General features: G+C 37.5%; 1 protein-coding gene across 1 annotated transcript; it reads right to left on the reverse strand.

Annotated features, from left to right (window-relative positions):
* Positions 1 to 6,143: 6,143 nt before the first annotated feature.
* LOC147438268 (uncharacterized) lies at positions 6,144 to 10,224 on the reverse strand. Its single transcript, XM_086486725.1, has 3 exons — positions 10,201 to 10,224; positions 6,558 to 6,748; positions 6,144 to 6,476 (listed from the first exon to the last, which is right to left on the reverse strand). The coding sequence occupies exons 1-3, from the start codon at positions 10,222 to 10,224 to the stop codon at positions 6,227 to 6,229; spliced, it is 465 nt and encodes a 154-aa protein (XP_086342851.1). The 3' UTR covers positions 6,144 to 6,226.
* Between the last annotated feature and the right edge of the window lie 10,828 nt (positions 10,225 to 21,052).

Here is a 21,052-nt window from a genome sequence, read left to right on the forward strand (position 1 = left end):
GAAATCATCCACGAATACTGTCAAAAAATTGTGCAAGAACTCAATGAAGGTCTCTAATCATACATCGTTGCTAGAGCATTACAGAAACCGTATGGCATAGCTAGAAATATGAAAGGTACCCATTTAGTGATAAACGTTGTTTTCTCTTGATCTATTGGTGCTATCTTCAACTGATTGTATCTATTATACCCATCCATGAAACTATACATTCATGCCCAATGATCTTATTAAGCATCATATTTGTGAAAGGAAATGGAAATGGATCTTTAATTGTTTGAGTATTTAGTTTCCTAAAGTCCACACGGACCCTAAGTTTTCCATTCTTCTTTGAGACTACCACAATAGAAAACAACTTGTCACTACTTGCCACTTTAGTGAGATGAACCCTACCTTCAGTAGATTGTCGATTTCTTCCTTAACCTTTTTTGCATAATTCAAATTTATTCCATACCTCTAAATTTGCAATGTTCATACATCTGGTTTTAGTGGTGTCCGATGTTGTTACACCTCTAGGTTGACACCTTTCAGATCTATATGTTCCCAAGCAAAAATGTCTTGATACTTCTGAAAATAGTTGCCTAGCATTTTCTTTAATCATTGCTTTTGAATGTTTATTGATCTTTATCGTTTTAGGATTTGATTCTAAATCTAAATTTCACTCCTCTATTTCTTGATCACATGGTAATAACCAGTTTGGTGATCCACTCCCTATTCATTTTTCCAATGATTCAGCTTCTTTCTTATTGAAAGGATTATGTGTGTTAGTTGAATCCCCTTCAGATGGTATCCTATTACGCTCCAATGTATGTGAATCATGTTGTATGTTTCCCATGTCTTCACCATCTGGTCTGGTTTCTCTTGTAGTCTGTCTGGATTTCATGTTCTTTTGGAGGCCTACCATCCAGATTTGTTGGACTTTCCCCTAGATTTGACTCAGTGAAGTTGTCTAGGTATTATTGTCTTTATTGTTTTGCCCTTTCTTGACCCAAAAGAGCTACATTTAGATTTATCTCAGCTACGGGGAAAATGCTCAGCGATGCCAACGTCCTTTCACTCTTCTTGGTTCCATGTTTCCTACATAACTCTTCTGGGCACATTGTTCTCCTCCATGTTTTGGTGTTGCTTGTTTCAGTATTGATTCTTCTATTGAGCCCTTGTATTGTTAGTCTTTGACCTGCGTAATCATGTGTGACTCCTACACTCCTCCACCATGGCCTTCCTAAGAGCATATTATATGCCCCTTGGACATCGAGACCCAAAAAACTGGTTTTGAACTTCTATGATCCTACTCTAACCTATAGATTCTCAATCAAACCACTTGCTTGGACTATTCTCTTGTTTGCCATTTTGATTTTGGAAGGACAAATTTTTATCTCTTGAATCCCTAATCTTTGTTTGACATGCTCCCTTAGAAAGTTGACTCCAATACCACCATGTAGAATCACCCTTAGTAGTGATTTGTAAGGGTTTCAGGCCCCATTTCCGGGTCCGGTGCCATCACTAACCCCTAACCCCTATTATTGAATATAGTGAACAATAAAGAGTGGTGAGAGTATACACAAATTTGATCACCTGCCGATGATTTTTTGAAAATAGTATTTCTTCCACAGGGGCTAGAAATAATTGCATACCAAAATGAGCTACATGTCAAGGAGATGTCGAATAGGTGTACTCCTTCCTTTTCCTCTTGTGTAACTACAAGATTTTCCTCTATTAAATCTAGTAGAAGAGCCAGGAGTTAGAAAAGATGTAAAAGAGTTGTTGGGGGTAGTTAGTGAGTTAGCTCTTTTGCAAGATGGAGAGTCATCATCCTCAATACATGGTTTGAGTAGTCCAGTAGCCATTTTGACTCCTTTGTAGTTGGCATAGGTGGTGAGGTACGTGCCAGGCTCATCAGACTTGAGCTCCTTAAGGATGTCAAGCATTAAGTTTCAAAAGGCATTGAAGGCAATCTGAGCAATAACAACTAATCTAGCTTGTCCACCAAGCCAAGAGCAAATTAGAGATAAATGGAAGTCAACAGGTTTCTCATGGAAGAGTTGTTCCAAATGATTAGGAATGTACCAAATAGCATGGTCAAACCACATAATATTGGATTCACAAATGGCCTTTGGGTCAAGGAATTTACAGGCACATTTTAGGTAAGCTCGATAGACATCTTAGATTGATTCTGTATAAAAGTTAAAGTTGCTCTTGGCAAACTCCATATTTCCTTTGATGCAAATGTAAAGCCAGCATTTGAGGCACATTTAGTTTGATCAATAAAATTGAGGCTAAAAGGGGCCTTTATAAGCTCCCCTTTGCCCAAAAACTATCCTCCTTTAAGTATTTTGAGCCAAGAATCTTCAATTGTAAAAGCTTGTAGGTTGGCAAGGTAGACCCAAGTTTCACTAAGTACGGGTGCAGAAAAAGCCTTGTTAGGGAGAATTTAAAGCTGATGATCGACACCAAAGGATTCCACTTCAATTTAGAAATTCTTTAACGGCTTCTAGAGTAGCATTATCTCTATAGAATAGGCCACCAGTTTGTGGGACAATAGGGGTAGCAAGAGTACTAATGAAAGCAGGATTAAGCCCACACAATTTTTTGAGAAAAATTGGCAAGTTCAATACCAAAAATATAAATTGAGCAAGATCTTGCTTATATTGCAAAGCTAATACAAGTAGCTGGGAAATGTATTGTGAGATCATAGCAACCCTCTCAAGAGTGTCTTTGTCAAGAGTAGCCAAAATCTTGACCCAATTGTTGAAGGATAGCATATGTAGGATCGACAACTTCATGTCAGCAGCTAGGGATGAAAGCATCCAAATTGCTTATGCATCAAAGAACAAGAGAGCTAGCCACAGAAAGAGGTTCTAAAGTCAATTCGAGACCTTGGGAGAGAGACAAGAGCTGTACCAAAAGATTGAGAGAGTAGATTGTATTTAGGGGAAATTACCAAAATACCCCTCTAATTTGAGGAAATTCCCAAAATACCCCTCAAATTTCTAAAATTCCCAAAATGCCCCTGATATTTTGTCATAAATTCCCAAAATGCCCTTCAAATTTTCCAAAATTCCCAAAATACCCCTGGTTGTGAGACTAAATTTCTCGAAAAATAAATTTTTCTGTAGGTGTTCACAAGAAGAGTGATTGTCTATCATACAAGATGCTAAAACTACCATTTGAGTTGGTTACGTAGGCTTTGGAGATGAATTGCTTCATTATTTTCAGACATAATTGCCTTTTTTGCGATGGTAACTGGTGACAAATTACATGCTGAGCACTCAAAAACGGATCTCAATTGTCAAAAACAAATGAAGATTAGAAAATCTTGAACATTCCAACCAAAATAGATACAAGGGTACTTTGGGAATTTCCTCAAATTAGAGGGGTATTTTGATAATTTTCCCTTGTATTTATTTCGGATAAGTGATCATTTTGATTTTTCTTTTCTGATAAGAAAAGGTCTAGTTCTAGGAGATGGGGCTTTATTTAAGGGCTGATCTTTTAAGTATCGTGAAATGTTTTCCATTATCTTTGCGTGTTTCATAGGGTCAAGGATGACCCTCATGCAAGCAATCATCTCGTCTTTAATGAGTACGTGAAACATCAGTAAGAATTAAGGTAAGTAATCTTGGATTAACTTGCAAACCTAAAATCGGTAAAGTCCAAAGACCATGATAGCCGTGAGCAGGAATTCTGATCTATAGCCTAAGATGGACCACCTAAAATCAGTCAACCTAAACAAAAATTATAGAAAGTGGGTCCATTATAGCCCTATAGCCCAATAAATCTCTAAAGCCAACATCCTGTTCTTCCAGCATTTTGGGAGAACCTTGTGTTTAGGACGTGTGTGTTGCAATTTTTTAATTTATACTTATACACAAAAGAACATAATAGTTCAAAAGACATCCGACTGTAGACAAAGAATAGCACAAAAACAACTCAGTCTTTGATTCATTTTTGTAAATTATAATGAGAATGCGGTATCATTCTAGTGTTTTGTGCATAAGATAGTCAAGAACAATTGATTCTAAAGTGAATGAGGCCAGGTTCGACAGGGGTTAATTTTATTTGTGAGTTAATCAATTCGTGTTTTTTTGCTACAGGTGATGCTTTTTCGAGTTTATAGAAGCATGGATTTCACTCATATGTATGCTCTCTAAGGTGGCGTTGTGGTATGTTAAATAAGTACCGAGGGAAGGAGAGAGAAGAAGGATTAGATGGAGAGAGAAAAACATACTTGTGAAATAGAGATAGGATCGGGGTGTGAGAGTACCGACAGAGAGAGAGAGAGAGTGGGAGATGAGGGGGAGAGAGGAAAGATAGGTTCAAAATGAAAAAAGTCCGGCTCAAGTTTGGGCAAGAAGGTTCTCAAGCTGATTCAAATTATTTCATTTAGTAACTTGGTATAGAATTGTTTATGTGTTGGTTTAATGTATATATTTTATAAATATCCCACATTTTAATTGAAATGAAAGTGGAGTTAAGTAAAAGTAGAGTTTTGTTGTGAAGAAGGAGGTATGGACAATGTGAGAAGCTATGGTCAAGTGGGAGACATGGGGGTACATAGATAGCTCTTGAAGGGCCGCTTTATAGGCGGAGATTGACCATTTGCTTGTCTGCAAACGCACAATCAACCTGGTCGACATCTCTAGCTCTAATGTGGTAGAAGATTGAGGCAAGATTTAAATAATTATGCACTAAATATATATAGTTAAATAAATATGCACTAGCACATGATAAATTGTACTAGTGTGATGCAAGTTGTACTCTGTGTGTGTGTGTGTGCAGGTTTGATTCCCTACCTAATCATGTAAACAACTTATTTTAATTATATGATGTTTATTTTAACTATATGATGGTGTTCCACTCTTCAGTGCCTTGGCGAGAATAATTCATATGTCTCTGTCTGACTTATTATTATTGAAGTAGCTGTGATACTTTTAATTGGCCTGGTCTACTAACACATCTTCAAGATCTGTCATAATTTAGGGTATTGTTGATATCTTGTAGCTAAACTGAACCGCCAAATGTAACTACAAGTTGTTTGAAAGCCAAACGTAAAGAAAATCGGTGTGAGTTTTTTATATAATGCAAGAAAAAGATGAGCATGTCTTTAGTATTTACCCTACTTTTAGTAGAATGTTGTTCCCTGTCCATGTAGGTGTTGTTGCAAACAAGGATGAATGCCTGATAAGCCAATTTGAAACTAGGAATCTAAAAAACATTGATGGTTGTACTTGTTTGGACAGAGACCTCAAAGTAATGATACACGCATAGACTCTTGCATATAAAATAGTAATTAAGAACACTTTACTGAGTTGAAGAATTGCATACGTACATAAACACACACATATAAATAACTATATATATTGTATAAACAAGTACTTAAAAACACTTTACCGAGTTGAAGAACTGCTTACGTACATAAACACACACATATAAATAAATAAATAAAAAGATATCATATATATATATATTATAAATATTATATATAAAACTATATATATTCTTAGACCGACATTGTAAAGAAATACTGACAAGCAAATGAAATTTTGATAGCATAACAACGTGAAAAATAAAAAAAAACCCATTCCATACTTGCTTCTAAGAAAGCTTGCCTAACCTTCATTAAGCTTTCCTATTCTATACTTACTTCCGTGAAGCTTGCCGAACTTTTGTGTATACATGAAACTATGATTATGTTTCTAAACATGAACAAAAAGCATGATTATATTCACAAGCAATCAAAATTTCGGCAGCATAACGACGTGAAAATACAAACAAAAAAATTTCCCATTCCATACTTGCTTCCGTGAAGCTTGACTAAATTTTCTGTATACATGAAACCATGATTAAGTTTTCAAACATGAACAAAAAGCATGATTATATTGACAAGCAATCAAAATTTTGGCAGCATAACGGCATGAAAATTCAAACTAAAAAAATTTCCATTCCATACTTGCTTCCGTGCAGCAGCGGATGCTCACGGGAAGAAGAAATTACATACGCAAAAAAGCATGTGTTGGTATATTACTTTGGTAAATCCAAAGCTCTCAACTAACTTCTATCTAGCATAATAAATATGAAATCATGGTGGCTGAATTGATAAGGACGATCAACACCAACAACATGTCTTCAGTAATACCAAAAAAGTGGCACCCAAACACCATGGTCACATGTCGTTCCATAAAAATCACAAACTAGAAAAAACGATAGATAATACCAATGTTGATGTCAATCAAGGGCAATGAGATCCGGGCTCATATTGTTGCCAATCAGTCTCCTCATTGCTATCTGCATCAACTACTGAAATAGCACGTACACATGGAGCCTTGAAGCGTGAAAGATGTTGATGGAAGACCTCTAGATCACTATCTATGCAGAGACAATGTCTAGACAACTCAACGCAAACATTGCCCAAGCCACCACATCCAGAAAACATATCAACAATGTAGGTGTGCTCCGCAGTAAATGTCCGCACAAGCCAGCTAAAAAAAGCAAAAAATATGCGCATTTTTACTTTATGTAACATAGTCCAATAACGCATAGTAGAAAGCATATATTCTTACCGAAAGAAGTCAAGGCTACGCTCGGCGGCACCTCTAAGAGCGTGTCCTCCAATGTACTCTCCGTCGGCGCGCTCCACCAGTATTCCGGACTTGGCATCGAAAGAGTTGTTATCCACGCTCTCTCCATCTCGTCGATCGTAGATAGGACGTTGACCCTTATGATAAAACAATCCTAGCAATAGTGTTTCCACCTACAAATTACAATTAGAATGTGATCTAATTAAAGAAAACTACAAGCATGCTTTTCAATCAACAAATAAATTTACTTACTCTCTCAATCTCAATGGTCTTTCACACATAACCATCGGGGATCAAAATAAGGATGGTGTGCATCATTTTGAATCCCATCTCAATGGCATGGCTAGACACAATGCCAAAGTGATCAGTGCAGCTTAGGGTGATGTACCACCCATTGTCTGTCACATACTTTGAAGCTATTACGGACACTTTCTTACTTAATTTTTGAGAGAATTGATTCCATGGAGGGACCTGCATAATACGCATTGTTAATTTAATTAAAGTTACAAAACTATCATAGACTGTCCATTGTGGTTTTGAAGGATGCATACCTCGTTCTCCGAAAAAAATTCAACTTTAAAGTTTGTTAGAAAATCCGCAAACAAAAGAGAGGCCACTTCATTGCTCTTTTCCCCATCAACATGGGCTGAATGAAGAAAATCCAAGATCCTGTATACAATCAAATACATGTATTTCAAACATTCACAACACACACCACACATAGTTAGTCTTTCTTTTCACATGTGTTTACCATTTCTCATCATCGAGAGAAATTTTGTAAACATCTAGCATGTTGCCAATAACAGTCACATCACAATCTATGGAAGGCACTGCATAATCATAAAATAAAATATTTCATCAAGAATTGTTGAGTAGAAAGAAAGTGACAGCTAGATATCTATACAAGCAAGTTTACCTGTGGAGCCTTGAGCACCTTTTTGGTTCTTTTTGGGAGACTTCTTGGGCTTCTTGGATCTAACAAAATCCAATCGTTTCTTTATAGAGGAGATTGTACTATTGTTTACTCTTTTCGAAGAGGTGGCTTTTTTGGAAGCTAAGCCAATCTCCTCAATACCATTTTCATTTCTTTCAAGAACGTGCTCTAAAGCAAACAAAAATATATTTCTCACAAACATAATCTAAATAGTATGAGCACTTTAACAATTTTGTAGTTTTTATAAATGCCAAAAATAACCTTTATATAAGTTCCCTTCATCACGTGGGTAGGTGCCTCGAGTGTAATCTAGCCACCAAGGGCAATACTCAATTTCCCAAGCAATCAAACCATAATCTCTCATCCATAGTGGATACATACACTCCTCACAAGAGAGGTCCCTCCAACTTTCAACATCAATTGGCAACTTCTCCAACAAAGTTTGATCGTAAAGCTGAATTAGCCATCTACATAAAATGCAGTTAACTTTATTTGAGCTCCTTTCCTAAGTGACTTATTTATTATACAAACTCTAAGTAAAAAATAGAATAACAACCATAAAGATATCAATTGTATTACCTGAATAATACTCTCCTCTAAGATTCCATAAGCTCTGGAATTTTTTCATCCGATTCTTTTGTGTTGAGCTTACTCCAAAGCTCCACAAAAGCTTTATCAATGTGGTCCCTCAATTGGTGATGAAACCATGCTTCAAAGCCCTCCGGCATTTCTTCAATCATTTTTCCTTTGATCCTCAAGCATTGCTCCAAGATACTTCCCCAATACCACTCTTTACGCAAGTACATTCTAAATTTCATTGCACTAATATAACGCTCATAAGTAACATCATCTACACGGCAATGCATCAAAGAGTGCAATATTTCTTTTTTCCTATAGAGCCAACAATAAACAAACCATAAATGCATTGATTCATTTGATGATTTCATGTGTATTTTTTATCCAAAAATTAGTACCTCTCTGGTGATATTTTAGAAGTTCCCAAAGAGTGGACCTTGTCTCTTGTAAGGCCCACTTGATCATTTTCTCTTATCCAATTGAAGTTAAATAATAAAGAGAAGAACCCCTGGCTATTGGCGAGGTTGACAATGGCCAACATCTATGTTGCATTAGCACGAGATCAAATCAAATTAATTTTTCAATCAAATAAATCAAATTCAAATGACATCTCAACTTACAATTTTGTAGAAATTCAAACATAAACGATGAGAAGAGAAAGTGTTTACCTTATAAGCTCTTTCTTTGAATATTTTTTCTACTTTTCTTCGAGCAACCATTTTCTTTTCTGGCAGTGAAATCGAGGGATCATTGATCTCTTGCATCTCTTTGATAAAAGACAAGTCAAAGTCTTCCTTTTGTAGAGCAAATGAAAAAAAAAGTAAGATTTTAAAAAATAATGTCAAGTTTTAGAAATTACATAAAAAGTGTACTTTAAGGCAAAAAAATATACCTTCCATATGAGCATTGCTAATAAAAGAGCAGGAGCGTTGTACCAACTCCCTTTAGATGCCTTCTTCTCACAAGCAAGCTCTACCTCTATCCATCGAATCCAATCTTGGGGAAAGTCTTTCATTAAAGAATCTTTGCTTGCCACAGCTAGTTTTTGGAACAAGAAGATCTCCCGCCCAAAATTTGTGCTCACAATGGTTCTACCAATCCTAAACCACAATATCTTAAATTAAATGGCAGTAGAATGACAACAAATGTGATAGCAATAACTTTCAAAACAACAAATGTGCCTACTCATTTTGAGAGCGCAAAGCTAGCATAAGCTCCCCCTCTGCACTTCTATCAACATTGACAAATCGACACTTCACAGAACAATGTCTCCACTTTATCATTGAAAATTCTACAACAACAAAAAAGAAAATTAGAAAGCATAGAGTAATACAAGTCAACTTTACATTAAACAAAAAATAAATCACTTACGTGTTTTTATTAAGCGCATCCAAGTTTTCAAACGGTGATTACCATCCCAAACGATAAATTTTTTTCCCCTTAAGTCTTCCCACTCAAGGGGAAGAGAATTATCAAAATCATCGCTTATTTCTCGTCAAATAGGCCCCCATTCATCTTTGTCTAAGTCAGAAACATAATGTTGATCATGGACTGGCTTATTAAATGACACAAGAAATGGAGCTCCAAGCACACTGTATCCAGACATCTCAAACCTTTTCACCAAGCCCTCAGTGCTGCCTGGACCCACCGCTCTAATGGCTTCATTTTCCATCAATCTGCAGAGAGGAATGCGAGGAGGTTCCCCACCTCTCTTTACAATAAAACCCTCTACAGTCTCCTCCAATATTCGACCATGAACATCCTTTCCAAATACTGTTGGATGATCGGGAGGTTTAGCAACAATTGTTGTTGCTTCAGACACGCTGTGAGCCACCAATTCACCTTGTGTAGCATGAATATCTATAAACACCTCTTCTTCATGCACATCACTGAGTATATCCTCTTCTTCATGTACATCACCCAAAATATCCTCCTTTCGACGGACATTGGAAGAAGCAATGGAAGATCGTGCATTGGCCCTATGCCCTGTAGTGCCAGACCTTAATGTGTATCCTACTCCTACAAGCAAAAAACAATAAGAACACAACTAGTTTAGTGAGTATGATGAGACAAAAAAAAAAAAGAACACAAATAGCTTAATGTATTTAAACTTACTTTGAGAGATACATGTCCTGCCATGTTTAGATGGTGTACGAGCCATAATCTATCAACCACAAACAACAAAAATCTTCTTAGCAATGAAAATACAAATATAAACTTCTAAATTTCGACAAAATAACGGCGTAAAATGCAAATTAAAAAAAAAAACCATTCTCAACTTGCTCATGGCAAGGAAAAATACAAATCCACTTTGACATTTGTATACCTCTTCTCTACAACGACTTGTTCTTACATCATTGTAATTGTTACTGTAAGTGTGTTTAGTATGTGTGTATGCAAGTGTGTTGATGTGTGTGAATGCAAGTGTTAATATATGTGTGTGTGTGTGTGGATGTATGCATGATTGTGTGTGTGTGAATGTAAGTGTAATATGTGTGTGTCTTTATGCATGATTGTGTTTGTGTTTGTGCTATATATGCAAATGTGTTAATATTGTGAATGCAAGTGTTTATATATGTGTATATATCCACTTTGAAATTTGTATACCTCTTCTCTACAACGATCTGTTCTTACATCATTGTAATTGTTACTGTAAGTGTGTTTAGTATGTGTGTATGCAAGTGTGTTGTTGTGTGTGAATGCAAGGGTTTATATGTGTGTGTGTGTGGATGTATGCATGATTGTGTGTGTGTGTGTGTGTGTGTGTGTGTGAATGTAAGTGTAATATGTGTGCGTATGCATGACAATACAAATATAAACTTCTAAATTTTGACAGCATAACGAAGTAAAATGCAAATTTAAAAAAAAAAACCATTCTCAACTTGCTCATGGCAAGGAAAAATACAAATCCACTTTGACATTTGTATACCTCTTCTCTACAACGACCTGTTCTTACATCATTGTAATTGTTACTGTAAGTGTGTATGCAAGTGTGTTGTTGTGTGTGAATGCAAGTGTTTATATGTGTGTGTGTGTGTGTGTGTGTGTGTGTGGATGTATGCATGATTGTGTGTGTGTGTGTGTGTGTGTGTGTGTGTGTGTGTGTGAATGTAAGTGTAATATGTGTGTGTTTGTATGCATGATTGTGTGTGTGTTTGTGCTATGTATGCAAGTGTGTTGATGTTGTGAATGCAAGTGTTTATATATGTGGGTGTATGTATGTGTGTGTATGCAAGTGTAATGTGTGTGCGTATGCATGATTGTGTGTGTGTGTTTGTGCTATGTGTGCAAGTGTGTTGATGTTGTGAATGCAAGTGTTTATATATGTGGGTGTATGTATGTGTGTGTATGCAAGTGTAATGTGTGTGTGTATGCATGATTGTGTGTGTGTTTGTGCTATGTGTGCAAGTGGTTTGATGTGTGTGAATGAAAGTGTGTATCATTGTGTGTGTGTGTGTGTGTGTGTGTGTGTGTGTGTGTGTGTGCGCGCGCGCGCTTACCTGCGCACGCTCGCCCGATCCACCGGAGGAGGTCCAATAGGAGCTCCCTCATGCCTTGAAAGGCATGGTGAGAAGGCAGTGCGCGCATGGGGGAGCTCCAATGGAGCTCTTCCGGTGGATCGGGCAAGTGTGCGCAGGTAAGCACGCACACACACACACACGTGAGTAGAAAATCTACACACACACACACACACACACACACACAGAGTACCTTGTCTTCTTTTACTCCTTCTTCTTCACAGCACAACTCCACTTTCTCTTCACTCCACTTTTATTTGCTTCTTCACAGAAAAACTCCACTTTCACTTCACTCCACTTTAATCTCAATTAAAACTCCACTTAAACTTCACTCCACTTTCATCTCAACTACTACTTTTTTCACACACACCATATATTACAAAAAATGATATTGTGGTATAAACACTCACACACACACATTCATTAATATATATATATATATATATATATGTATATACACACACAAAGATATACACAAAATGGATTCATATATATATAATTTTACTAAAAAAATACTACGTTTTTTACACACACACACAACCATATATTTAAAAAAATGATTGTATGTGTTTGTGTGTATAAAAAACGTAGCATTCTTAAAGTTAAGTTATATACACACACACACGCACACACAACATGGAAAAACTATGTGCACAGTCATACATACATACACTCTCTAGAGCTAATTATATATATCTTAACTTAAAAAAATGCTACGTTGTTTACACACACCCACAAAATCATTTAAACACACACACAATAATATATATAACTTAACTAAAAAAATGATATATACACACTACCAAAAACACACACACATATATATAACATGGCAAGATGGAAGCATATATATAACTTAACTAAAAAAATTGCTACGTTTTTTTACAAAGTCAGTCATATAGAATGTTACGCTTTTTATACACACACTCACACAATCATATATATATATATATATATATATATATATATATATATACACACACACACAAAAAGATGGAGACACTATTAGACTGCATTAAATGCAGTCCTTGAACCACCATTTAGAAATTAAATGGCCCCTCAGACATATTCCACTGCACATACATTCACAACCGTCATATATTAAATGCACTTCTTCAATTATGATTTTCATTATTCTTTGAGTCGTCACAAGATCTTATGCAACTGTCTTTTCGTCTACCTACCAATCTTTCACTTTCATTAAACTTCACATCTTTCATTAACTTTCACCAGTTTCATTAGCCTTCACTTTATCTTTAACTTTCGTTAACCTTCACCACCTTCACTTAATCCACCACAGTTTTCTCGCATCTCCACCCTGTAATCTTTTGCTTGAGAGAATATGTCCAACATGAAAGTAACAATAACTTGGAAGGTTGGTGGTCAGATAGTCAATCGCGACATTCAGTCGAAGGGAAACTCATTGTTGCTTAGTGCTTACTATTTGCAGAGTTTGCTGCCTCCATCTTGCCATTTTCAGTCACTATCTGCTCTTATTGAAAGTGATTGTGGCCTAACAAAAGTCTTACTGCAACCACAGTGGGATATCGAAGGTCATCAGCATTTCTTAATAGATGGATCTTTTTCGAGCTTGTTTGAGATGCTTCATTCAGACACATTTATATAGGTATCTGACAATGAGAAAGGAAATGACAAAGAGATATCTGAAGATGTTTTAAGCATTGTGCATCTTGAAAGTAGTGGTGACGATATAGGACAACTCAAAACTCAGTCAATCGTTATTTGGATTCAACAAAATCCAGGGGCAAAAAAGTTAAATGATCTGTTAACATTATGTGGAGCTCCTTTGCAAGTTGCTGAACTTCCACAACATTATTATGAAAATTTGTGTTTTGAGTTACCTGCGACTCAGGATAAAACAAAACGAATGACAGGGATGGAACAACTCTTTGATGGTCACTTGTGGACTCGCCCATCTGTGACAACCATGGCAATAGCATGCACAATTCGTCTAAGCCACTGTTTGGGATGCATGCAGTGCAATTATTCAACGTGTCCTCATTATATTAAAAGGAGGAAGAATTTAATAGTAGAGATTTTCATGGATATTTGGACAGACAGGTCAAAAAGGACTACCTTGCAATGGAAGAGAATACAACAATAACTTGTCATTATTGTCAGAAGGTTGTTACTTGTGTTGTTGCTTGTCCCTGCAAAATCTATTATGTTTTGCCTAGAGATGGTACAATGTCGCGAGACTGGCAATACATGTTGGTAAACATTGTCATAATGTTAAGGCAGGAACCTCTAGGGCTGCTATTTCAAGAGTGCGGAAACTGGTAGGTGCAGTACTAAAAATAGAAAAGGGTGGCCCAAGAAAAATTCAAATGTTGGTGGCTCAACAACTTGTTCTTCACTCCTTGATTGGTGAGGAAGCTGAAGTTACATCCGATGTACAATTCAATGACTTTTTGGAAGAAACGATGCCGCTGGTTCAAACCAAAGGGTAAGAGAAACTCAATTTTGTTCCTTGAATTTGTTAATTTTTTAACTATTATAAATTTAGCCTTCTTATGATGCATCATGTAGGTTTTCTTCAATTGTTTCAAAGGAGAGGAAGAGTCAAGGTGTTGTTATTGGGGATGGATATGATAATATTTTATTGCTTCAAAAAAAGTGCATGTTTTCTTTTTTCCATGGGAGTAGATTTCCTGGACAGGGTGAAAAGATGACACGTGCTTCCTATTTAAAATGTCCACTAAAGGACTAGGTTCTGGGATTGATCTAGTAAATTGGATGCAAAGAACTGAAACTGGTGACTTGAGAAATGCGTGGGTACATTTTGATTTTACCCATAGAATAGATGGATGGGCAACAATGTCATGCTCGGTTTATGATCCAAGGTAATCTTTAAGTATTTAAATATCTCGTATTTTTTTATCATTAAATAAAAGAAGATGTGTGAAAATGTTTATGTTGAATATCTTGCAGCATACGATCACTACAAATAATTCCTATATGTGAAACTAAAGAGGAGGATGCAAAGACTCAAGTTATTTTTTGGGAGAACCTTAATTCAACAATGGAAAAGTACGAACATGGTGCAGCTGACATTGCAGGTTTTATGTCTGATGAAGCTGGTGCAAATTGGAATGCTATTTGAACAGTCTTCAATGGCGGGCCAGATAATATCATGGAGGGACGTGAACGATCATGCCTATTTCATTGGGAGCAGAGTCTCCACAAATATGCTAAAAAGTGGACACCTCAACATCTAACAAATCAACACATTGATATGTGTGAGGAATGGAGATCTTGTAAGACCATTGTGCTTGCATCTCAAAAGGTACTTTCAATTAAAAAATGGTGGAGACAGCATCTATCTACAGAGAGCATCACAAGAGTGAGCAGATGGTTTAAGTGGTGGGAGCATCGAATTTCACACCGAGGAGGAATTGGAATAGATATAAGTGACAATCTATATTTTTAGAAAAATTTATAAGCTTTTCATACATGAAATTTATAAATTTTAATTCATGTTTTTTTGAATTTCATAGGGTGGTGTAAGTCCGTGGGAGCGGGCAAAAATTCCCAATGTTAATTTATCAGAAAGTGTACATGCCAGTTGGTTAGCGGGTGAAGGTGGAAAGAGAAAAATATCCTTGTATGATGCATGTGTAACAGATGTTATAAACTCATATATTCAATGTGCAAAGCGTTTGGGATATACTATTGGGCGTTATATAGGAACGGGTCCCACAATGGAGACCTTGCTTTCTCGAGTTAAATCTCAGCAAACTCCAACTCTAACCAACGTGGCCCATCTTACAGGAGGCTGTTGCACGGACTCCCATGTATGCGCAGCCTATTTTGCATGGAGACAAAGAAACAGTACAACGCAAAAAGAGGGGTAGAACAGGAACAAGTAGCTCCCATCGGCCAGAATATGTCATGGAGTCTAAGCAACGAAACCATCGCGGTCGACCAAAAAAAATCAAGTTTGATACCCAAGGACCATGTATTTCTAATATTCCGCTGCAAATTAGTGACACTGATGATGATATTGGATCTCAAAAAGAAACAACCACACCTTTGTCATCTCAAAGAAACAATGTGTTTGAGAGTGATGTGCCACGCACTCAGTGGGCCCTCAGGAGAATGCCCATTCAAAGTCAAAGAAAATGTTTTGGAATGGTAGGGAGAAAAAATTGTGACAATATCTTGCATAGTCGCTCAATTGGTCTTGTTGCTCCATGTATATGGTCCGAAAGAATGTTCAAGGGTAAAACAATTGAGCAATGGTTATGGTTTTGTAATCATGATATTTTGCATACTCAATCAATCAAAAGACAAGTCAAATATTTACCTCCTGCTCCAAATGTTTGGCCAGTAGCAAGAGGGACAGATATCTCCACACAAGAACTTGCCGCGCTGCATCAGAGTGGATTTCGGACAGAGAATTCAATGGTAAATCCACAACCTCTTGCTGGCGACTGCAAAGAAGGTGGTGGCAGCTCGAGGAAGAAAAAGTGGAGGCATGGAATCTCTAAAGAGGCCATGAAGAAATTGGAAGCATGTAATAGTATGACAATTATATTTTTGGATGAAGTGAAAAGGTCTCAAGAGCATGTAATTTTTCGAGTTCTCACTGAAAATAGTTATGAGATTTATATAAAACAAAGTCCAACATGCACGTGTTCGGATTTTCAAAAGCGAGAGAATACCAACAAATCCTTTTTGGCATGCAAACATATGTACTATGTGTACAGAAAAGTGCTCGGACTTAAACCTAAGGAGCACATGATTATTCATCAGCCAACCCTCTCACCAATGGACATCACTTTTATTCTTGGACAACCAAGGAGGATTTCTCCCTCCATTTAATTACAGTTGGTTTGATATGCATTGGCCACTTGATTGTGCTTACAAGCAATGTGAGTGCAAGCTATTTGGGAGCAAATTACTTGCCTTTTAGAGTGACCATTACATTTATGGCGATTATCCTTTTTTGTACTCTAATTTTGATTTTATCATGTGGTAGTTTAGCGAATGTACTTACATCCTCAAACTTACGTTGTTTCAAAAAGCTCAAGCTTGGGAAAAATAGTATTGTCTCTATCTATCATGATTTTTGACTTCATCACATTTATATAGGTTGTGGATTATTTAACTCTGAAAATAGTGTTGTCTCTATTTTGCATGATTTTTTACTTTATCGCATGATTATATGTTGTGGATTATTTGACTCTGATCACATGCCTTGCGAGCATATTTAACTCTAATGGCATGAGTTGTGAAATGGTGATTTTATTTGTTTACATTTTCACGTCGTTATGCCCTCTCGGTCTCTCTCTCTCTTTCTCTGCGTAGTGATATACAACTCTATGATTTTACTTTCTCTCTCTAGAAGAGAAGTCACTCTCTCTCTCTCTCTCAAGGATTTATGATTCTTCTTCCAATGGTAACTCGCATAAATATTATCTCTCTAGAATTTATACTTTCTCTCTCCGTCAACCACACATATATGGAGTCTTATGACGATTGAAAATTACATTAAATAGATACTTTATGCTATGACACATATTTGGTTTAAAAAACTCTAAAGATTGTTAAAATTGTCAAAAAAACTTGAAATGAAAAACTCGCAAATGTCAAATCCCCGTTCGACAGTGGATCTTAAATATCTGCAAGTATCCATTCTCAGAACAATTGATATGAAGTTGTCATTGTTTTTTTGGAATCTGAAGGCCATTGCCCCTCCTTGATCAAGTGAAAAGTGCATTTGTTTTAATTCGGGGAAGGGAATGGAGGGAGCTTTTTCTAAGCCTTTCACTGGTATAGTGTTTGCAGGGAAAAATCTTTCCGCACCTTATTGGAGAGAGCTTTTTGGAGGAAGCTTTTATTGTTATTTCACAATGCAATAGAACATTCAAAGTAACATGTGCATTGGAAAAAACTATGCTTCAAACATAGGAGAAGGACAAGAAGACACGAGCCACTATCTCAAATCATGAATTCCAACAAAAAGAATTACGATATAAAATCAAATGTTACTGTTTGTGCCATACAATTACATATGGCATTAGGGAATGTGAGCGAACTAATTTAATTACAAAGCTCTTTTATGTTAGCTTGCTATGATGGATCAACATATTGTGGTTTAGGTCCAAGCCAAAGTAGCAAAGGAACATGAAGTAAATATGCTTGCAGGCCATGTAGGGTTTGCTTTGTGCCACTCATTCTGCAAAGTCACCACATGAACACATCGGGCTACTTGAATAAAGAACTTCATACCTCTTGCCCTGCACCTGTGTGAAGAAGATGTGTCCGACATGAATTTTTCATGCATTCTTGCCCTCACCACGACAGTGTGCATCTTTCACCTGATTCTGAATGTTGCCATCCGAGTCGAAATGATGGGAAATATCTCGTTGTGACTACAACCCCCATAATCTATAGGATTGACCATGGAAAATCTTACAGGGCAATCAAGCAACAAAGGTTCACCTCAAACAATATTCAAGAACAAACCCACCTTGCATGGCGATGAGAAAGGCATCGTTAGTAGAGCTTAGTGACTATCCATACATATTTTAGCTGACACCCTAATCTATATTTATAGACAATCGACACACCCAAAGCTAGCGATGAAGCTCTCTCTATATGTTACCCTATCATCAAGTTAATCTTGGAGAAAACGATGGTGGTTGAGGACTTTATTAATATCAATTTCTTGTCTCTTTAACGCCTCATTCTATGTCCATATTTCTCTATCTACCTTTATCTTCCCCCTACTTTCTCTTTCTATCTTCTTGTCCACACCCTTTATCTTCTCCCTCTCTCCCTCTCTCTCTCTCTCTCTCTCACACACACACACACACACACACATAAGTCTAACCCTCTCCCTCTACTTCTCTTTCTCTCTATCACTCTTCCTCCATTTCTGTTTCTCCCTTGCTCCCTCCATGTCTCTCTCTCTCTCTCTCTCTCTCTCTCTCTCTCTCTCTCTCTCTCTCTCTCTCTCATAAAGTAAGCATCTAAAGTTCTTGGTGACTTATTATCCAGGATGTCATTACTTGGAATGCCTTAATTGCAAGATATTCTAAGGCAAAGGAGAGGAAGCTTTGGAGGAACATGTGTTGGAATTAGGGTTGCAGAGAAACACACACACCTTGGAGAAGATGAAGGAAGCTCAAGGCACACAATGGAGAGTGTATTACTTAGTGTGCAATGGAAAGATAGATAGCCCTAGAGTGATCGGCGTATATACAATGCTCGGGGGAAAAAACCTCCTAAAGAGGGGAAAAATGCCCCGGCGGTCCTAGTGTGTTCACACACATCACTACCACATGTATATGGTAACAAATTCCCCCTGGAGTGATGCGGTGAATGAGAGCTGGCACATGAGTAAAGAGAAGTGCCATGCCCTAAGGACATGATCGGTCCACAAAGGGGAGTAAGCCCAAAGCTTTGCGGAAAGCTTCAAGCTTCTCACAAGACAATGCCTTTGTGAAAAGATGTGCAAGGTTGTCCTGTGTTGGCACATAAGCCAAGCTGATCTCTCCTGCAGAGAGCCTCTCCCTGACATAGTGGTAATGCACCTCAATGTCCTTTGTGCGAGCATGAAAAACTGGGTTCCTCGCAATTGCCAATGCGCTCTGACTGTCAGTGTAAATAGTGTTGGCAGTGTCCAGTCCAACACCCAAATCAGCCATAAGGCGTTTGAGCCATACACACTCAACCGTAGCTATGAAGACTGCCCTGTACTTAGCCTCACAACTCGAAGTGGCCACAGTAGGTTGCTTCTTGCTCAACCATGATATACATGAACTGCCAAGCATGAAACAAAAACCACTTGTGGACACTCGCGTGTCAAAACAACCAGCCCAATCTGAGTCCGAAAAAGCATGTAAGTATGGCGGCAATGATCCCGCCTTGGGATAAAACAAGCCAAGATGTAAAGTGCCACTAAGGTAGCGGAAAATCCTCTTGACAGCCTGCCAATGCTTAGACTCTGGGCTATGCATAAATCTGTTGACCTGTGAGACTGCAAATTGAATATCTAGCCTCGTGTTGCATACATAAATGAGGCAGCCAACAACAGTTTGGTAAAGAGTGACATCAACGGGATCACCAACATCATGTAGACTCAACTTCAAACCTGTTTCCATGGGAGTGGCAATAGGTTTGCAATCCTCAAGTCCAAACTTACATAGCAATGTATCTATGTAACTTTTCTGACACAAGGCAATCCCACCATCACACTGCTTAAACTGTATACCCAAGAAATGATGCAACAGCCCCAAATCTTTCATCTTGAAAGTAGCATTCAAATCAGCCTTAAATTCAGCAATATGTCTCTCATTTGGTCCAGTGATCAGCAAATCATCAACATAAAGAACCACAATGAGAAGTACATCACCCTCACGCTTTACATACAATGTGCTTTCTGTTGGACTGTTACGAAAGCCTTGTTTGACCAAATGAGTGTCAGCTTTCTCATACCAAGCACTTGTCCTCTTGTCCTTTTATGAAAAAACCGCAAGGCTGTGTTACATAAACTTCCTCAAATATGTCACCATTCAAGAAAGCAGTAACAATGTCTAATTGATGTACATCCCAACCAGAATGAGCTGCCAATGCACATAGAAAACGCAGAGTAGTCATACGACAAGTGGGAGCAAAAGTCTCTTTATAATCTATGCCTTTTTGCTGTGCATAACCCTTTGCAACAAGTCTAGCCTTATGGCGATCCATCTCACCATCCGGCTTGCGTTTCAACTTGTAAACCCACTTTGTACCAATGGCTTTTTTCCAGGAGGCAAATCACATAAAGTCCATGTGTCATTTTCGATTGCATGGTAGCCATCCAATTTTCTGAATTCTGTGCTTCATCAAAAGACAGAGGCTCCTCAACATCATGTAAACTAAACACAGCCAAAGCATAATAATCTGATGCATAAGATGCATGGCGAGAGCCTGAACAAGTACAACTAGACAAAGGTGCATCCAATTTACTGTCACGCAAAGTGTGCACCAGCCATTTTGGCATACCTTTAGCCTGCTCATTTTCAGCCCTTTCCTCATCAAGTACACCATGTACATCTGCATCAGTAATAGGCTGATCTAGAACATTTTCAGAAACCCCCATAGGCTGTACATTTGCCTCATTGGAACTTACATTCGTATTTCCACCACTGAAAAGAGGCAACAGAGTGTCATAAATGTCCTATGAGCTTACATTACTGTCTCTAGTACATGACAGCAAGGGCTGAACAGAATCTTCCACAAAAACTACATCCCGTGAAACCAGAATACGTTTTGTTTGCGGATGATACAACCTGTAACCTTTGCTTTCAGCACTTTAACCAACAAAAATACATTTGATAGCCTTATCATCCAATTTTCTACGCTGCACTTGTGGCACCAAAGCATATGCCAAACAGCCAAAAACACGCATGTGCTCAATAGAAGGCTTTCTATCATGC

Source organism: Adiantum capillus-veneris, chromosome 17 (genome assembly GCF_014529385.1).
Source record: "Adiantum capillus-veneris isolate H3 chromosome 17, ASM1452938v2, whole genome shotgun sequence".
Classification (NCBI taxonomy): Eukaryota; Viridiplantae; Streptophyta; class Polypodiopsida; order Polypodiales; family Pteridaceae; genus Adiantum; species Adiantum capillus-veneris.

What these genes read in the sequence shown, in the direction of transcription:
- LOC147438268 (XM_086486725.1), bottom strand. Translation starts at nt 10,224, where the DNA reads ATGGCAGGACATGTATCTCTCAAA. An exon ending in CAGGACATGTATCTCTCAAA is followed by an intron (nt 6,749 to 10,200) that starts GTAAGTTTAAAT and finishes TGTAATTTGTAG; the next exon opens with GTGGAAACACTATTGCTAGG. An exon ending in CGTAGCCTTGACTTCTTTCG is followed by an intron (nt 6,477 to 6,557) that starts GTAAGAATATAT and finishes TGCTTTTTTTAG; the next exon opens with CTGGCTTGTGCGGACATTTA.